The sequence below is a fragment of the Dryobates pubescens genome, chromosome 9 (assembly GCF_014839835.1).
Source record: "Dryobates pubescens isolate bDryPub1 chromosome 9, bDryPub1.pri, whole genome shotgun sequence".
NCBI lineage: Eukaryota > Metazoa > Chordata > Aves > Piciformes > Picidae > Dryobates > Dryobates pubescens.
In genome coordinates this window covers 13,474,993-13,490,701 of record NC_071620.1, presented here as the reverse complement: position 1 = coordinate 13,490,701, position 15,709 = coordinate 13,474,993, and the positions used below count along the sequence as shown (strand labels likewise).

Here is a 15,709-nt window from a genome sequence, read left to right as displayed (position 1 = left end):
CAATAATTTTAAAAAAGACACAAGTAACAACTGCAGCCATGAAAAGCAAAGGACAAGTGAAGCAAAAGAGACCTGGATGCCCCATGAGTAAAATGGAAGGTGGACTTGCTAGTTTCATTCATGGAATTAAGGGAAGATTTGGCTGGAAAATTCTCCCGGAGCTCAACACCTCAGTGTTCAGGACTCACCCAGTGTGTGGAACTAGTTAAATAAGTCTGCAAGGTGGAAGAAAAAGAGAAAGATAGAAAGGAATGAAGAGAAGACATTAATGTACAGCTATCTCTAGTCGCCCTGATGCTTTCTTGGTCTGAAGAATGACTGGAATTTGTGATCCATCTTCTTAACCAATTTACTAATGTAATCCAACAGCAAATTTGGAAGCAAGGATTCTGTTTTGGAGATTGGCAATGAATAAGGGGCAATGATTTTAAACTAGAGCAGGCTAGATTTAGGTTAGACATTAGGAAGAAGCTCTCTACTATGAGGGTGGTGAGACACTGAAAGTGGCTGCCTAGAGAAGTTATGGACACCTTACCACTGGAAGTGTTTAAGATCAAGCTGGATGAGGTTGTAGGAAACCTGGTCTAGTGAGAGGTGTCCCTGCCTGTGGGACTGGAATTACATGATCTTTATGGTCCCTTCCACCTTAAGACATTCCATGATTCTACAATCATTATGTAGTCAAACTTTCACCCTGCTTCCACTTTCACTACACATGAATTTCCCATTCTTCATTGCACTCTGATCATATTCCACTTAAAGCAGCTAAAGCCCATCTTCTTCTGTCCCCCCTTGGAGCCCACCAGCTAACATCCCCTAAAATACAACAGCTTATACATGCTGTCCTCCCACTGGACTTGGGTATGAAGACTTTTATGGCTTCTATACTTAATTCTGATGTTAATACTGATGGTGTATGTTATAGACACACATGTAGGATACTTCCATGACTGGCATTTCAAGAGCTGTACATGGATGTGAATCCAAGTGTCTGATGTGTTGATATTGCTTTATTAGTGTAAACTTTGGTTCTGTGTCCATTTCTGGGCTTCCCGGTTCAGGAGAGACAAAGAACAGTCCAGTGGAGGCTAAAAGATGCTGGGGGGACTGAAGCATCTAATTGAGGAGCAAAGGCTGAGAGACCTGGGGCTGTTTAGCCTGGAGAAGAGCAGCCTGAGAGGGGATCATATCAATGCTCAGCAAAAGCTAAAGGGTAGGAAGCAAGAGGATGGGGAAAGAGGATGGGGCCAGACTTTTTTCAGTGGTGCCCAGCAACAGGACAAGGGACAATGGGCACAAACAGGAAACCAGGAGGTTCCATCTGAACATGAAGAGAAAATGCTGTGAGGGTGCTGGAATCCTGAGGAAGGCTGCCCAGAGAGGTTGTGGAGTCTCTTTCTCTGGTGAGATTCCAAACCCACCTGGACATTGTGATACTGAGCATCCTGCTATGGGTGACCCTGCTTTAGCAGGGGGGTTGGATAGATGACATCCACAGGTCCCTTCCAACCCCCATCATGCTGTGATTCTGTGATTCTATCCATGGACTTCCCAGCTTTGTGTTTAGATTGGCAGGACTGTTTAAGATTACTCACTTCTTTAGAGGTTCACAACAGTTACTTACATCTTTCCTTCTTTTTTATCAGCATAGTGGGAAGCAGAGCAATTCAATACCAACTGAGGTTACATTAGCTTCCCCTTTCTGTGAGAAACCTCTACTTAGAAATTTTCCAAAGTGGAAGTGTTTTCAAGAGAAAACATTATCTGAGAGACACTCACATGCAAGCCTGCCTCTGTTGTGTGGAGCTAATCTTCCGATTCCGAGGGAGCATCACTCCAAAGCAAGAGACAAATTTTGGTGAGTGAAAAGAAGATGAAAGATCTTGATTCCTAAGCTGACAAATAACTGATTAGATGTTTATCGAATTGAAGATTAATATCCAAGACTGATTCTGTTCTCATAGGTAAACATCTGAAGGGTGGACTTCATCAGAGCTACATCTAAGTAAACTCAACAGAAATCAGTGGGAAGTCAAGCTCTGGGTCACTACTATTTTTGCTCTCAAATGAAAAATGGGCACCAGGTCTGTTCCTTGCATGCTTTTTGACATCATTCTCCTGGAGAGTCAAGGAGGTAGCATGCTGTAGTGCGGGGTGGCTGCCCAAAGGGTCAAGCAACACCAGGCAAGAGTCTATAGCAAAGCCTCTTGCATTAGGATGGCAGCAGGGGAAACAGAAAAGCATTTAGGCTGGAAAACATTTTTAAGATCACCAAGTCCAACCATTGACCTAATACCACCATGCTCATTAAACCATGTTCCAGATTGCCATGTCTATGTGTATTTTGAACACCTCCAGGAACAGCGACTCTATCACCTCCCTGGGCAGCCTGCTCCAATGCCTGACCACTCTTTCAGGAAAGAAATTTTTCCTAATATCCATACTAGACCTCCCCGGGTGCAACTTGATGCTGTTTCTTCTAGTTTCATCACTTCATAATGGAGAGAAGAGACCAAGAGCCACTTCAATCTCCTTTCAGGTAATTGTAGAGAACAACGTCTCCCCTCAGCCTCCATTTCTCCAGGTTGAACACACCTAGTTCCTTCAGCTGCTACTCAGATTTAGACCCTTTGCCAGCTCAGTGTCCTTCTTGGAGTGAGGGCTCCAAAACTGAACCCAGTATTTGAGAAGCAACCTCACCAGTGCCGAATACAGGGGGATAATCACTGAACTAGTCTTGCTGGTCACATTATTGATGATCCAAGCCAGGATGCTGTTAGCCTTTTTGGCCACCTGGACACACTACTGGCTCTTCTTCAGCAGGCTGTCAACCACCACCCCCAGGTACAGAAAAGGCGGACAAGGAAAGAGTTTTTAGAAGATGAAGTAGGGATTAAGCCAGAGCCTATTTTGCCATTTGCTGAAGTGCTGAGAGCATTTGCCTTCATGGATTCTGCATTCCAGAGGGCTGCATGCTGGGTTAATAAAATCCCTCTCTTGAACAGGCTTTGGAAACTCAGCCGGTCACTGGCTGCCCATATGGCAGGATTTGGCTGTTGCTATCAGACAGCTGCAGGAAGCTGAGGACGAGAAAGGGGATACAGGACCAGAAATCTCAGGGACACGTCGATATATGGAGAGACATATGGCTTTGCCTCATGGCAGGAGCTTCCAAAATATGTTCCTCATCAAAATACCAGGATCCTCTTTTTTGTTTACTTGTTTGTTTTCATTCAGGAACTGCAATCTGCACTTCTGCTTTTTTCTTTCTTTTCTTTTTTTTTCTTTTAACCATATATGATTTAAGCCTTCAAGCACCCCAAGCTTAAATTTCAAGAGCCTTTCAAAACAATTAGCACACCTACAAGAAAAAAAGAGCAAACCCCACCCTATTTCTGTTCTTGCTCCCAGACTCAAAGGGAGATTTGGTTGAGCATTTTTTTCCCTTGGGGAAGAAATGCCATGCTCCCCAGTAACCCAACACCGAAGCGCTGAGCTCTGTTTTGAGCAGCAAAATGCCATTCTTGCAGCGCCTAAAAAGCCAGACTGGGTGTCTTTCTTTTCTTAACATGAAATTGTGTATTTTGGTCCTGCTCTCCACCAAGAGTTGAGCAGAACAAAGGAGTTATCTTTATGGGACAGCCGGGGAAATACACAAAGAACAGGAAGATGCAGCTAACCTAAATAATGCCACTGAAAACAAAATAGCTACCAGGCTATAAATAAACAATCTGAAGCAAAGAGCATTTTTTATTACTTTTTTTTTTTTTTTTAGGATGCAGGGATAATGAGAGTTTCCTCAGACCTCTTTCTTTTTTCAGTCAACATTTCCTACTCTCCTCAATTCTTCACGATTTGAACTTTCACACCACGTCTTTTGGAGAAAAGTGCAACACTCCAACACAGGAGAAAGGTCAGTGTTTTCCAAAACAATGAAATCGCCCAAACTGCTGGTTTTTTACAACTCTGGAAATCCACCCATTCTGACAGAGCAGGGAGGTGAACGTACCCAGGGCTGTGTTAATGAAGACAATGCTCAGTTTCCTGAAGCCCAAAGGAATTTTCTTATTTAGACTCGGTCTCTCTACCAATGCGATCTCCCATTGTGTGCGTGTGGGTGTGCAAAGCAGCCACTGCTGCTTCACCAAAAGGCAAAGCCTGGTCCCGACCTCGTGGGTGAATGGAGAAGGAATTAAACAACACTCTCAACCAAAGCCGGAATCAACTTTTGCAGCGCCGGACTCCGTCGCTCCGACCTCCTCACTTTCTGTATTACAGCCCTAAACAGAAGCCCCATTCGTATGCTGCCTTTTTGTCTTTTTTCTTTTCCTAGGGATTGTCTTGTTTGAGTATCTTGGGCAGGAAACTGGCCCTGATCTGTTGACTTACAAGATTTAAAATAAGCCCTCGGATTTCCCCCTCCCAGTCCTGACCAGCAGCACTGGGCTGAATCACTTCCCCACCGAAGACAAGAAACCTGCAAGAGCAAAGTGCTCCTAAAGTGCTCAGGAAGCACTCTCAGGCTGACACACAGCCAGCAAAAGCCACAAGTGACACCACTTAAACATCAAGACATGACACCAGTCCCCATCGCTCAGGCTTTACCTGCTGGTGGGCGAACGGCCGGCGGGGATGTCCTGCACAAAGCTTTGCTCCATACCCGCCATCCTGGCAGGGCTGTGGGGATGGTAGGCTGTCAGGACGACGCTGCCCGAGTCCTTCATCTCCATGGTGTCATAGGCACATGTCGGTGGTGACAAAACCGACGGGGAGGTGGCGATGGGGAAAGTGAGAGAGTTCCTGTCACGATCGTGAGCCCATGGGCTGCCTCTGTTCCGTCGCAGCCTCTCGGTACGGGTTGCTGTCAGCAGAGCCGTGTAACCGACACAGGGCTCTCCTCTCCCTGTCAGGAAAACTGGATTAGCATATATTCCAAAACACCGCCCACCAACAGCCAACGGGGAAGTTACTACGAACCTAGGAAACTCGAAACCTGAGTTAATCCCACACGGCACCCGAACGACCGCGGGGAAAACTCCTTCCTTGCTTGTTTTCTTTACTTTTTTTTCTTCTTTTCTTTTCTTTGAGGTGCCAGTTTCTCAATCCTCCTCCCCTTTAGGTTCAACCAAGTAACATTATTTGCTGGTGAAGCAGCAGGGTGAGAGGAGAGAGCTGCTCAAACACAAAACGTGGGCTGACAGAGCACAGTGAGCTAAAAGTGCCCACAGGAGTTCAGAAACCAACTGAACTCTGCTCTGTTTAAATGATCAGGAGCAGGAATCCTGATTTCCTGCATTTTTGTGGCAGGGAACTGGACTTGGTTTCTCCTGAAAGCTGATGAACTTTGGTTCTGCCTGGGTACCTAATTATGAGGGCACTGGGAAATGCGTGAATTGGGTTTATGTTACTCTATGTTCATCTGGAGCAATCCCATAAATAGGATTTGATGATCTTACATAGAATAAACCAGGTTGGAAGAGACCTTCAAGATCACCGTGCCCAATCTTGAGGGTCCTTTTCCAGCCAAAGTGATTCTGTGAATACACTCCTAACTGATGGGTGGTTTTTTTTTTTTCATGTATGATATTCAGATGCTAATTGAAAGGTTTTCTCTCAAAAGGAAACCAGTCATAGCCAAAATCACAGAATAGAAGAATCATGGTTGGAAAAGACCTCTAAGATCATGGAGTCAAACTGTTAGCCTAACAACACCGCAGCCACTAAACCATGTCCCAAAGTGCCATGTCTGTATGTTTTTTTAATCATCTCCAGGGCTGCTGACTCCATCACTTCCTTGGGCAGCTTGTTCCAAAGCCTGACCACTCTTTCAGAAAAGAAATTGTTCCTACTATCCAACCTAAGCCTCCCCTGATTCAATTTCAGACAATTTCCTCTCATTCTGTCACTTGATACTACAGAGACACAGGGTCCAGCTCGAGCAATGCTCAAAGAGTATTCTTTAGACAAAAGAAGACAACTCACCCAGCCCTTTATTTTCTTCTCCCACTTCCTCAGTGTTTGGGGGGTTTATGACAAGAAATGTTTCTGATAAATGCCCATTCCAGAAAACTTTTGTCCTGGTTATGAAATCATGGGAAGGATGTCCCTAGGGTTGGATTGATGGCTTGACTTGATGAAGGAGGAACTTCTTACCTGTGAGAGTGCTGGAGCCCTGGAGCAGGCTTTTCCAGAGAGTTTCCAAACCCACCTGGACATTGTAATCTTGGGCAACTTGTTCTAGTTGACCCTGCTTCAGCTGGGGGGTTGGACTAGATGATCTTCAGAGGTCCTTTCCAACTCCCACCACTCTATGATTATGTGATCTTAGAGGTCTTGTTCTAACCTTAATGATTCTGTGATTCTATAATTTTATTTTATGAGCCTCAACTCCCTGAGCACATGGGTGAAACATCCTCAGCAGCATCCTCAGTGTAGGTACTGTGTAAAATGCCCTTCGGGCTCCTCTCTTTCATCCTCCTTGGGTGAAGATGCTCTCCTTAGTACAAAGCTGCCTAAATTCAACTGTCCATCTCTCCACCTAGCAAAGCCACCCAGGCTTTGAAGGACATAAAAAGGATTCATCTCATCTCCACCTTTTCACCACTGAGCTCAGTGTCCTGCCTGGAGGGGCAGGACAGTTTCAGTCAAATATGTTGGTGCGACTCATGCAGGCAGTGCCCAAGTTAATTTTAAATTAGCCAGCACAGCATGCTGATAAGAGCTCACTTGGCACCACTTCTTGCCAGACTCACCCAGGAAGCATAAATATTTGAACATACAGAGCCTCTGGGCTGGCTCTTGCTACACTGTTAACATATCCTGGATTAAATATTTTAAAAAGCCAGGTTTCCCAGGATAAAATAATGGTTGCTTCCATGGTAGCATGGAGGCCCCTCTGGGAGCTGCTGTGCAGCAGGGTACATAATGGGATGAAAAGCTGGACATGAGACAGCAACGTGTACATGCAGACTTGAACCAGTCCTGGGCTTCATTCCCCAGCAGCTTGGGCAGCAGGTGGAGGGAGGGGATTCTGCCCCTCTGCTGAAGCTTCACCTGCAGAGCTAGATCCAGCTCTGGCATTCTCGGTGCATGGAGTTGTTGGAGAGGGGACAGAGGAGGCCACAAAAACAGTACAAGTGCTGGAAGCCCTCTGCTGTGAGGACAGGCTGAGAGAGCTGGAGTTGTGCAACCTGGAGAAGTCTCCAAGGAGACCTTCTAGTGGTCTTTCAGTACTCAAAGGGGAAGACTGGAAAGCTGGGAACAGGCTTTTTGGCAGAGTTTGTTGTGACAGGACAAGGGGTGATGAATTTAGGATAAATGAGCAAGATTTAGGCTAGATCTAAGTAAGAATTTTTTTCCACTGAGTGTGGTGAGACACTGGCCCAGGTTGCCCAGAGAGGTGGTAGATGCCTCATCTCTGAAAACATTCAAGGTCAGATTGGACAATGCTCTGAGCAACCTGCTCTAGTTGCAGACATCCCTGATGACTGCATCAGGTTTGGACTAGATGACCTTAAAAGATCCCTTTCAACTCAAATCCAACTATGATTCTATGATTCTTTGTGTTAGTAATGAAGAAGGCTCTATGCTAACTCTAGCAGTGTTACCTGCTGCCTGTGGTATCAGAATTATATCTGTGGTACCACCAGTGAGGACTGGGGTGAATGCTAAAACCAGTTAATGTTTCATTTAGCTCTGTGCTTATTGGGGTATTCAGGAGAGGGATAGAGTCTGAAAAATTGGGATAGATATCCTCATAGATCTCATAAACCAACTCCATTGAGCACAGACAATGCCAGGTTGACACCTGGCTGCTGGATGACCAGGGATGGTGTTGCCAATGCCATGTTTTTCTCTTTTTACCCTGGCTTTCCATATCCTTTCTGGACCACTTGGTGGGTACCCCACTTCTCTTATAGGAGTAAATTGCAAACATAAATTTATATTTGGCACAAGTACAGCTCAATATTTTGAAAGTTAGGCAGCCAAAATACCTCTATCAAACTGAGAGAGAAAGATTTATAGAATAAACCATAAAACATCTTCTGACAGCCTTGAAAATCATTCTCCACAATTTACTTCAAGGAACTTAAATGCACTATCCAAAATTTACTTCAGGAAACCAAACACCTGACGAAACGAGAGGAAGTGGCCTGAAATTGTGCCAGGGGAGGTTTAGATTGGGTATTAGGAAAAATTTCTTCAGTGAAAGATTGGTCAGACATTGGAGTAGGTTGTCCAGGGAGGTGGTGGAGTCACCATAATGGCCACAGTGGTCTTAGGCTGACCATTGGGCACAATGATCTTAGGGGTCTTTTCCAACAGAAACAAACATGGTGGAAGGCACAAACCCACCAGAAATGGTATAGGTGCCTTTTAGGTGTTTTTCACCTCCAGATAAGATTTTTTTCCTGCCATTCCCACCATCATAGTATGTGCTTTCCCCAGTACCATCAGAAAAAAAAAAAGATGGCTATGCACTTGAAACTATATCTACATAAATCCCACAGTAGAAATACCATATATTTTTAGCATGATTTTTATTTCCTCTCTTCCTGTAATAAAAAAAAACCAAAATAAACCCAAACAATCCACCACAACCAACAAACCCAAACACCAACAATGACTTGGAAAAGAACACAGTTACCCTCTCACCAGTAAAAACTATATCAAGAGAAGAGGCCCACCCTTATGACATGGGATTTTCTCTCTCAGAAAAATAAACACAGAAGATTTTATGTGGAGATTTATAATGTGCTGGTGCACTGACTGGATGCTTGTATGGAAATGTCAGGGTGTTTGGCATGGGGACAAATAGATATTTCCAAAATCAATCAGCCAAAAAACATACATCAAGCTGAGAGCTAAAAATGTTTATATGCAGAATGGCTCTTGGGGTTAGACATCTGCATATTATTGAGAAGTAAAAGTGATGCTAAAGCATCATGGAGATACCTATTAGCCCTTACAGAGAGTTTTAACTGGACTGGTGATACAACTATAAAAGAAGGGCAACAAAGCTGGTGAAGGGCCTAGAGAGTATGTCTGAAGAGGAGCAGCCAAGGCAACTGAAATTGTTTAGTCTGGAGAAGTGGAGGCTGAGGGGAGACCTAATTGCTCTCTATAACTCCCAGAAAGCAGGTTGTAGTGATGTGGGGGTTGGTCTCATCCCCCAAAAAACAAGTGATAGGCCAAGCTGAAATGACTTCAGGTTGCATTAGGGGATGTTTAAGTTGGACATCAGGAAACACTTCATTTGTGAAAGAGTGGTCAGTCATTAGAGCAGTCTGCCCAGGGAGGTGGTGGAGTCACTGTACCTGGAGGTGTTCAAGAAATGTGTTGATGTGGAACTTTGGGACGTGGTTTAATGGCCATAGTGTTGTTAGGCTGAATGTTGGATTTGATCTTGAAGGTCTATTCCAACTGAACCAATTCTACAGTTCCACAGAGTGGATAAGGCAGTGTGGGTCAGATGTGCCACCTTTAGATATATCCATCCAAATCTATTAGTTAAAGGAGAATTTAATCTGATTTCTGAAGAAGCAAATAGGAAAATATTTTAATCCAATATTCTTGTGCTTCTACAGGATCCCAGACTGTGGAGTAATCAGGATTATGAGAGTTCTAATTTTTTTTTTTTTTTCAGATAGTCAGTAGTTGCACAGCCCTTTCAAATTCCCTGGAAATGATATTTGGTGAGAGAGAATATTGTGAGGATGTTTTTGGTGGCAACCACGAAAGTGAAGGTACAGAAAGATGTTTGTGGGGTGTGGGGCAGAAAGACTCATTACACCAAAGAGTTTGTAGGATCATGGAATGATTTGTGTTGGAAGGGATATTTAGAGGTCATCTAATCCAACCCTCCTACAACCAGCAGGAACATCTGCAGCAGCAGCAGGTGGCTCAGAGCTTCAGACAATCTGACCTGGAATAGTTCCAAGAATGGGGCTTCTACCACCTCTCTGGGCAAGGAGACAGTTGTGCCTCCAGCTTTGACATTGTGCTCATGCCAAGAGCAATGCTTTACACTTTCAAAAACACAGCAAACCTTTAGCTATATCTTAAACAATGGGCCCAGACACTGAGAGCTCAGAGTGAAAAACCCTTATTAACCTCAAAACCATAAGTTAGTGGCTATATAGTTGTATGATCAAGCCTTTAGCTCTTCCGTTGTCTATGAAAGCCATATGCAAGAGGAATTAATGCTCAGAAAGTTACTACAGGGTATTAAGATGAAAGAAAAGCAAATGCTATCAGTAATGGTTCTGTATTTACATTATGTTTATTAGGAATCATTATGGCAGTTACATGGACAGCCTTTGTTCAGCAAATTTAATGTCTATTGCTTGGGTAGGAACTTACATTTTTTTCACATAGACTTTCAAAAGCCTTTTCTGGTTAAGCCAAGGGGGGCTGTCACCAAGAGGAAGGGGGTTTGTCAAGCAGAGGCTCTTGTCCTGACATAGTGGGGACATGGACCATTATATCATAAGAGCAGTTTCAGAGAGCCCCGGAAAACACAAAATTCCCTTTGAACTACAAGTCAAACAAGAATCTCCGGGTATTGAATTTCACTGCTTGCTTCCATCTTAAATTAGCCAGGACAAAGTTGGACAGAATTTGCAAAACTTTGAAGTTAATCTGGGACCAGTTTAATATGAACTTGGGATAGATGCAGTTTGAAAAGGAAGCTGTGTAAAACACAACATATTTCACTGATTAAATCAAGGAAAACAGAGTGGAGCAATACAGAGAAATATCATCCTAGCACTGGGATGAAATTTCCTCATACCCCTTGAAATAAATTTTATTTCTATCTCTGTGAAAGAAACAAAAACCAGAACCACCATATTTCTCCATGCTTTGGGGGAAAAAAAAGTAAAAATTATTTCTCAGTTGTCTCTAATTTACCATTTGGATGGAAAGATGCTTGAAGGGTTGGGGGCAGAAAGGCTCATCACACCAAAGAGTTCACAGGATCAGAGAATGGGATGGAAGTAATTGTTTAATGGTCATCTAGTCCTACATCTCTGCAGTGATCAGGGACAGCTTCAAGTAGATAATGTTGCTCAGAGCCCCAAACAACCTGACCTGGAATGATTCCAGGAAAGGGACATCTACCACCTCTCTGGGCAACCTGGGACATAGTCTCACCTGCCTCATCAGGAAAAATTTCTTCCTTCTATCTAGTCTAAATCTGCCTTTTTTTCTAGTTTAAATCCATCACCCCTTGTCCTGTCATAACAGGCCCTGCTAAAAATTCTGTCCTCAGCTGCCTGATTTGCCCCTTTGAGTACTGAAATGCCAAAAGATGTTCTCCCTTGAGCTTTCTCTTCTCCAAGTTGTATAAGCCCAACTCTCAGCCTGTTCTCACAGCAGAGGGCTTCCAGCTCTTGGATCATTTTTGTGGCCTCTTCTGGTCCTGCTCCAGCAGGTCCATGTTGCTCCTGTGCTGGAAACTCTGGAGCAGGACCCATTATTGCAGGTGGGGATCTCATCACAGTGGAGCAGCGGGGCAGAATACGTTTGATAATATGACCTCAAAGTCCAAAGGGACATTAATAATTGTACTTCCCAGTGGTTTTTTGCTGCACATTAGGTACAGTCAAACTGCTTTGTTGAAAATAAATAAATAAATAAAAATTCTTAAATCTTAAAACAGTGGCTAAAGGTGAAGAGGGAAGTTATAGGTGTATATAGACAAGTTCTAAGCGTGTATACACACACACACATAAAGCTTCTTAGGTGTTTGCCTGGCCCCTCAAACACAATAGTTTTCAAAAGGACAATCATAGAATTGTTTTGGTTGGAGAAGACCTTTAAAATCATGAAGCCCAACTGTTAATGCACTCCTGCCAAGTCCATCCACTGAACCATGCCACAAGGCCCTCTCTCTAGTTGGTTTTTCATGCAAGCAACTGTCTTCCCAATTTTATGTTTTTTAGTTTTAGTTCTACCTTAATTATATAATAATTAAATAATAATTATAATTAATTCAACCTATTATTTTATATACAAATATATAATGGCAATGTGAGGACTCAATTTCCCTGTACCAGATGCCAATGCCTAATTCAATTCTCTTTTAGAAGTATCAAGATGGAAACACATATATTAAAAATTGTCCTTGCTCTCTATCATAGAATCATAGAATTGTTTCAATTGGAAAAGACCTCTAAGCTCAGAGAGTCCAATCATCAACTTAAGACCACTGTGGACATTAAACAATGTCCCAAACTGCCATATCCACCACCTCCTGGACAGCCTCTTCCAGTGTTTTTTTCCTAACATCCAATCTAAATCTCCCCTGGCACAACTTCAGGCTATTCTTTCCCTTCCATGCTGCAGAGTCTAATTTCCATTTTCAGCTGGTACTTAGAGAAATATTTCAGAGCAACAACCAGCCTCTCCCAGGGCTACTTTTCGTAACTTAACCACATCACCACTCCTTCATGTAATTTTAACTTGCTGCCTCAGAATAAAGAAAGAAAAACACCAACAAAAACACAAAACTTGACCACAGCCTTCAGCTGTGGATGTCAGCTGGCCCAGCTGGAGTATTTAGATCAACATCTCATGAAGAAGCCTGAACCTAAAGGATGACTAAAAGGATGTGAGATTTTACTTAAAGTAAACCCCTATTGTGGCAGGCAGGCTAAGGAAGTTTACTTTTCTATACAGAATTGACATGAGGATAATATAGGAGTTGTCAAATCTGGGCTAAGGAGACACAGCCTTTGAACTCCCAGAAAAGCCTCACAAAGTTGCCTTAAAGACTTTTTTTCTATAATTTTGTAGGGTTTTTTTAAGACAGAAGAAGCAATAGTAAATAACTCAAAAAATGGCCATATTGAAAGTTCACCAAAGCATGATTGCTGTACATTTCGTCAAAGGATCAGATAGGCTGGAGGAGGCCTTTAAAATCATCAAGTCCAACCTTTAACTCAGCACTGCCAATTTAAATCAGGCCTGGGACTGAAATATCTGAGGTTGTGTTTAATGAAGAGGTATGTTTTGTTTCATACTCCAATTAAAAACCTTTGGAAAACCACCAGTTGCCACAACACCTGATTTCTCTTCTTTTTGCCTCATTACTTGACCTGTGCATAAGGACAAGCAACAGTTTTCTCAGGAACTTTTTTTCACTCTCAGTTTGAAAAGATGAAGAAAGAATAAGAAATAATAAGAATAACAAATAATTTCCTGAAGTTTTGTTTAATTGTTGGCTAAGGAATTTTTCCATGCTCTAAAAGCAGTGATGCTACCAATGACTATCTCCCATTCAGTCATGTTCCCAGCTGCCCACACCAAGGCACACTGACACGTTTAGAGTGGAAAAAAGTCTGGAATCCTTCTGACATCACAGGAATAGAAAGCAGAGAGGCTAAATCAAGCATTAGAAACTATCCTTCATGATGCATAAAAATTCTTTTTAAGTAAGTAAGTGAAGTAATTCTTTTAAAGTAAATTCTTTTAAAGTAAGTAAGTAAGACCTCAAACCACAGTAAAAATTTTCCTGACATGAGTCACCCCCTTCTCGGACACCTTTCTTCATGGGAGGTTTTGGTACTGAATATCAGGAGACTCGCACACAACTACGCTTGACTCTTAAGTGACATCCTGGTGCTCCATTTTTCAGAGTAGTCCTGGTGCTTTCTGCCCACAGCAGCCAAGGTGGTCAGCCATGTCCTGGGCTGCATCCCCAGCAGCATGGGTAGGAGGTGGAGAGAAGGGATTCATCCCATCTGCTGCACTCTGATGGGACGCCGCTTGCAGTGCTGGGTCTAGCTCTGGAGTTCTTAGCGTAGGAGTGACAGGAAGCTGCTGGAGCAGGGACAGAGGAGGCCACCAAAATGATGCAAGAGCTGGAACCACTCTGGTATGGGAACAGGCTGAGAGAGTTCACGTTGTTCAGCCTGAAGAAAAGAAGGCTCCAGGGAGACCTTCTGGTGGCCTTTTAATCCTTAAAGTGAGCAATAAGAAAGCTGGGGACAGGGTTTTTGAAGGGCCTGTTGTGACAGAACAAGGGGTGATGCTTTTAAACTAAAAGAATGAAGTCCAGACTAGAAAGAAAGAAGATATTTTTTATGGTGTGGGTGGTGAGACCCCCACCCAGGTTTCTCAGAGAGGTGGTAGATGCCCCATCCATGGAACCCCTTCATGTCAGGCTGTTTGGGGCTCCGAGCAACCTGCTGCAGTTGCTGATGTCCCTGCTGAATGCAGGGGGTTGGACTGGATGATGTTTAAAAGTCTCTTCAAACACAAAACCATTCTGTGATTCAAGATTCGCAGAATCATAGACCTGTTCTGGTTGAAAAAGACCTCTAAGATCATCAAGTCCAACCATCAACCCGACACCACCATGAGCATTATTTCATTCCAGGAGGTATTTTCCTTGCAAGGGGTTATTTATCAGTTTATTCTCTGCAGAGGATATGAACTAGTTTTGATGGGAAGCCTAGGGAGACTTAGGGAACATTCTACCTAATGATTATTAAATTATACAAGTCAATCCCAAGCAAAAACATTTAAATGAAGATAACTTTGCTAAGTACATAAACAGACATCTTTTAAGGCAGCTTTCGTGGCACCATTTTGAACACCATGACCTTAAATATGTTTTAGAAGCCCTAGAATGCTGCTCTAAGTGGGTGGTTGCATCACCATGGTAAGCTAATTGAGCAATAATGATCAGAGAGGGCCAGAAGGGAATTTTGCAATATAAAGCATCTGGGAATCCCGAAGATGGAAGACTGCAATGAACATTTCAATTTTTTTTCTTAACAAGTTGAAGATATCCCTGAAGACTGCAGGGGGGTTGAACTAGATGACCTTTAAAGGTCTCTTCCAACCTAAGGCATTCTATGATTCTATGGACAAGTGTGAGCTTTTGCCTCTATGATAGTGGCACAAGGAATTTCATTTTGTAGCTGAAAGATAGATCAAAGTCTGAGGACACAGAAATGCATCTTTAAATTTCATTATTGTACATTGTTCACAGAAAAATTAGTATTCCCAGGGCTAATTGTGTCAAGTGTGTTAGTGAAAATTGCATTTAAAAAAATATAAAATAAAATTACAGTTATCCCAAAGGCTCTTCTGAGAGGGGGGAAGAGCATGAAGCTAGCATTTATTTCTTTCATTTGTGTTTTGTTTCTATTCACATGTAATAGATCAGTGGCCTCCATGGGCTGCAATCCATGTTATGCAGCCCTATTAAAACTAAAGTCCCACCAGGGATGAAATAGATCCATTTAATAAATGGATGTTTCACACAAATAAGCCAGGGCTGCAGATGACATGGGTTTGGTTTGGAACTTCATGGAACAAATAGGAAAGTGGCAGTATTAATGTACCTTAATGGATTCAAAGCACCATGTTTATGATTTTGCTTCAGTTCAGAGTTATTCTCTTTCTGCAGTGCCTGTGCATTGCTGAGTCCCCTCAGAGTTTTCAGAAGCTTCTGGGCATGATGGGGTGCTTGGTGCCATGGGTTAGTTGTTTAGGTGGGTTGGATTGGTTGATGGGTTGGACACGATGATCTTGAAGGTCTCGTCCAACCTGGTCTGGTCTGTTCTATTCTATTCTATTCTATTCTATTCTATTTTCAAGTTGGGCTAGATATCTCCAGAGGTCCCTTCCAACTACTTACCTTTCTGAGATTTCTCTACTGTACTTTTCCCCTACTTTTAATACTACTTGTGTTGTC

General features: G+C 42.9%; 1 protein-coding gene across 1 annotated transcript in view; it reads right to left on the bottom strand.

The window, feature by feature from the left end:
• ARHGAP28 (Rho GTPase activating protein 28) overlaps positions 1–4,862 on the bottom strand; it is a 97,127-nt gene extending 92,265 nt beyond the window's left edge. Inside the window, exon 1 of the mRNA XM_009909929.2 lies at positions 4,606–4,862. Coding sequence (XP_009908231.2) covers positions 4,606–4,730 — 125 coding nt within the window. The 5' untranslated portion in view covers positions 4,731–4,862. The remainder of the gene's footprint in view (positions 1–4,605) is intronic.
• Positions 4,863–15,709: the final 10,847 nt, after the last annotated feature.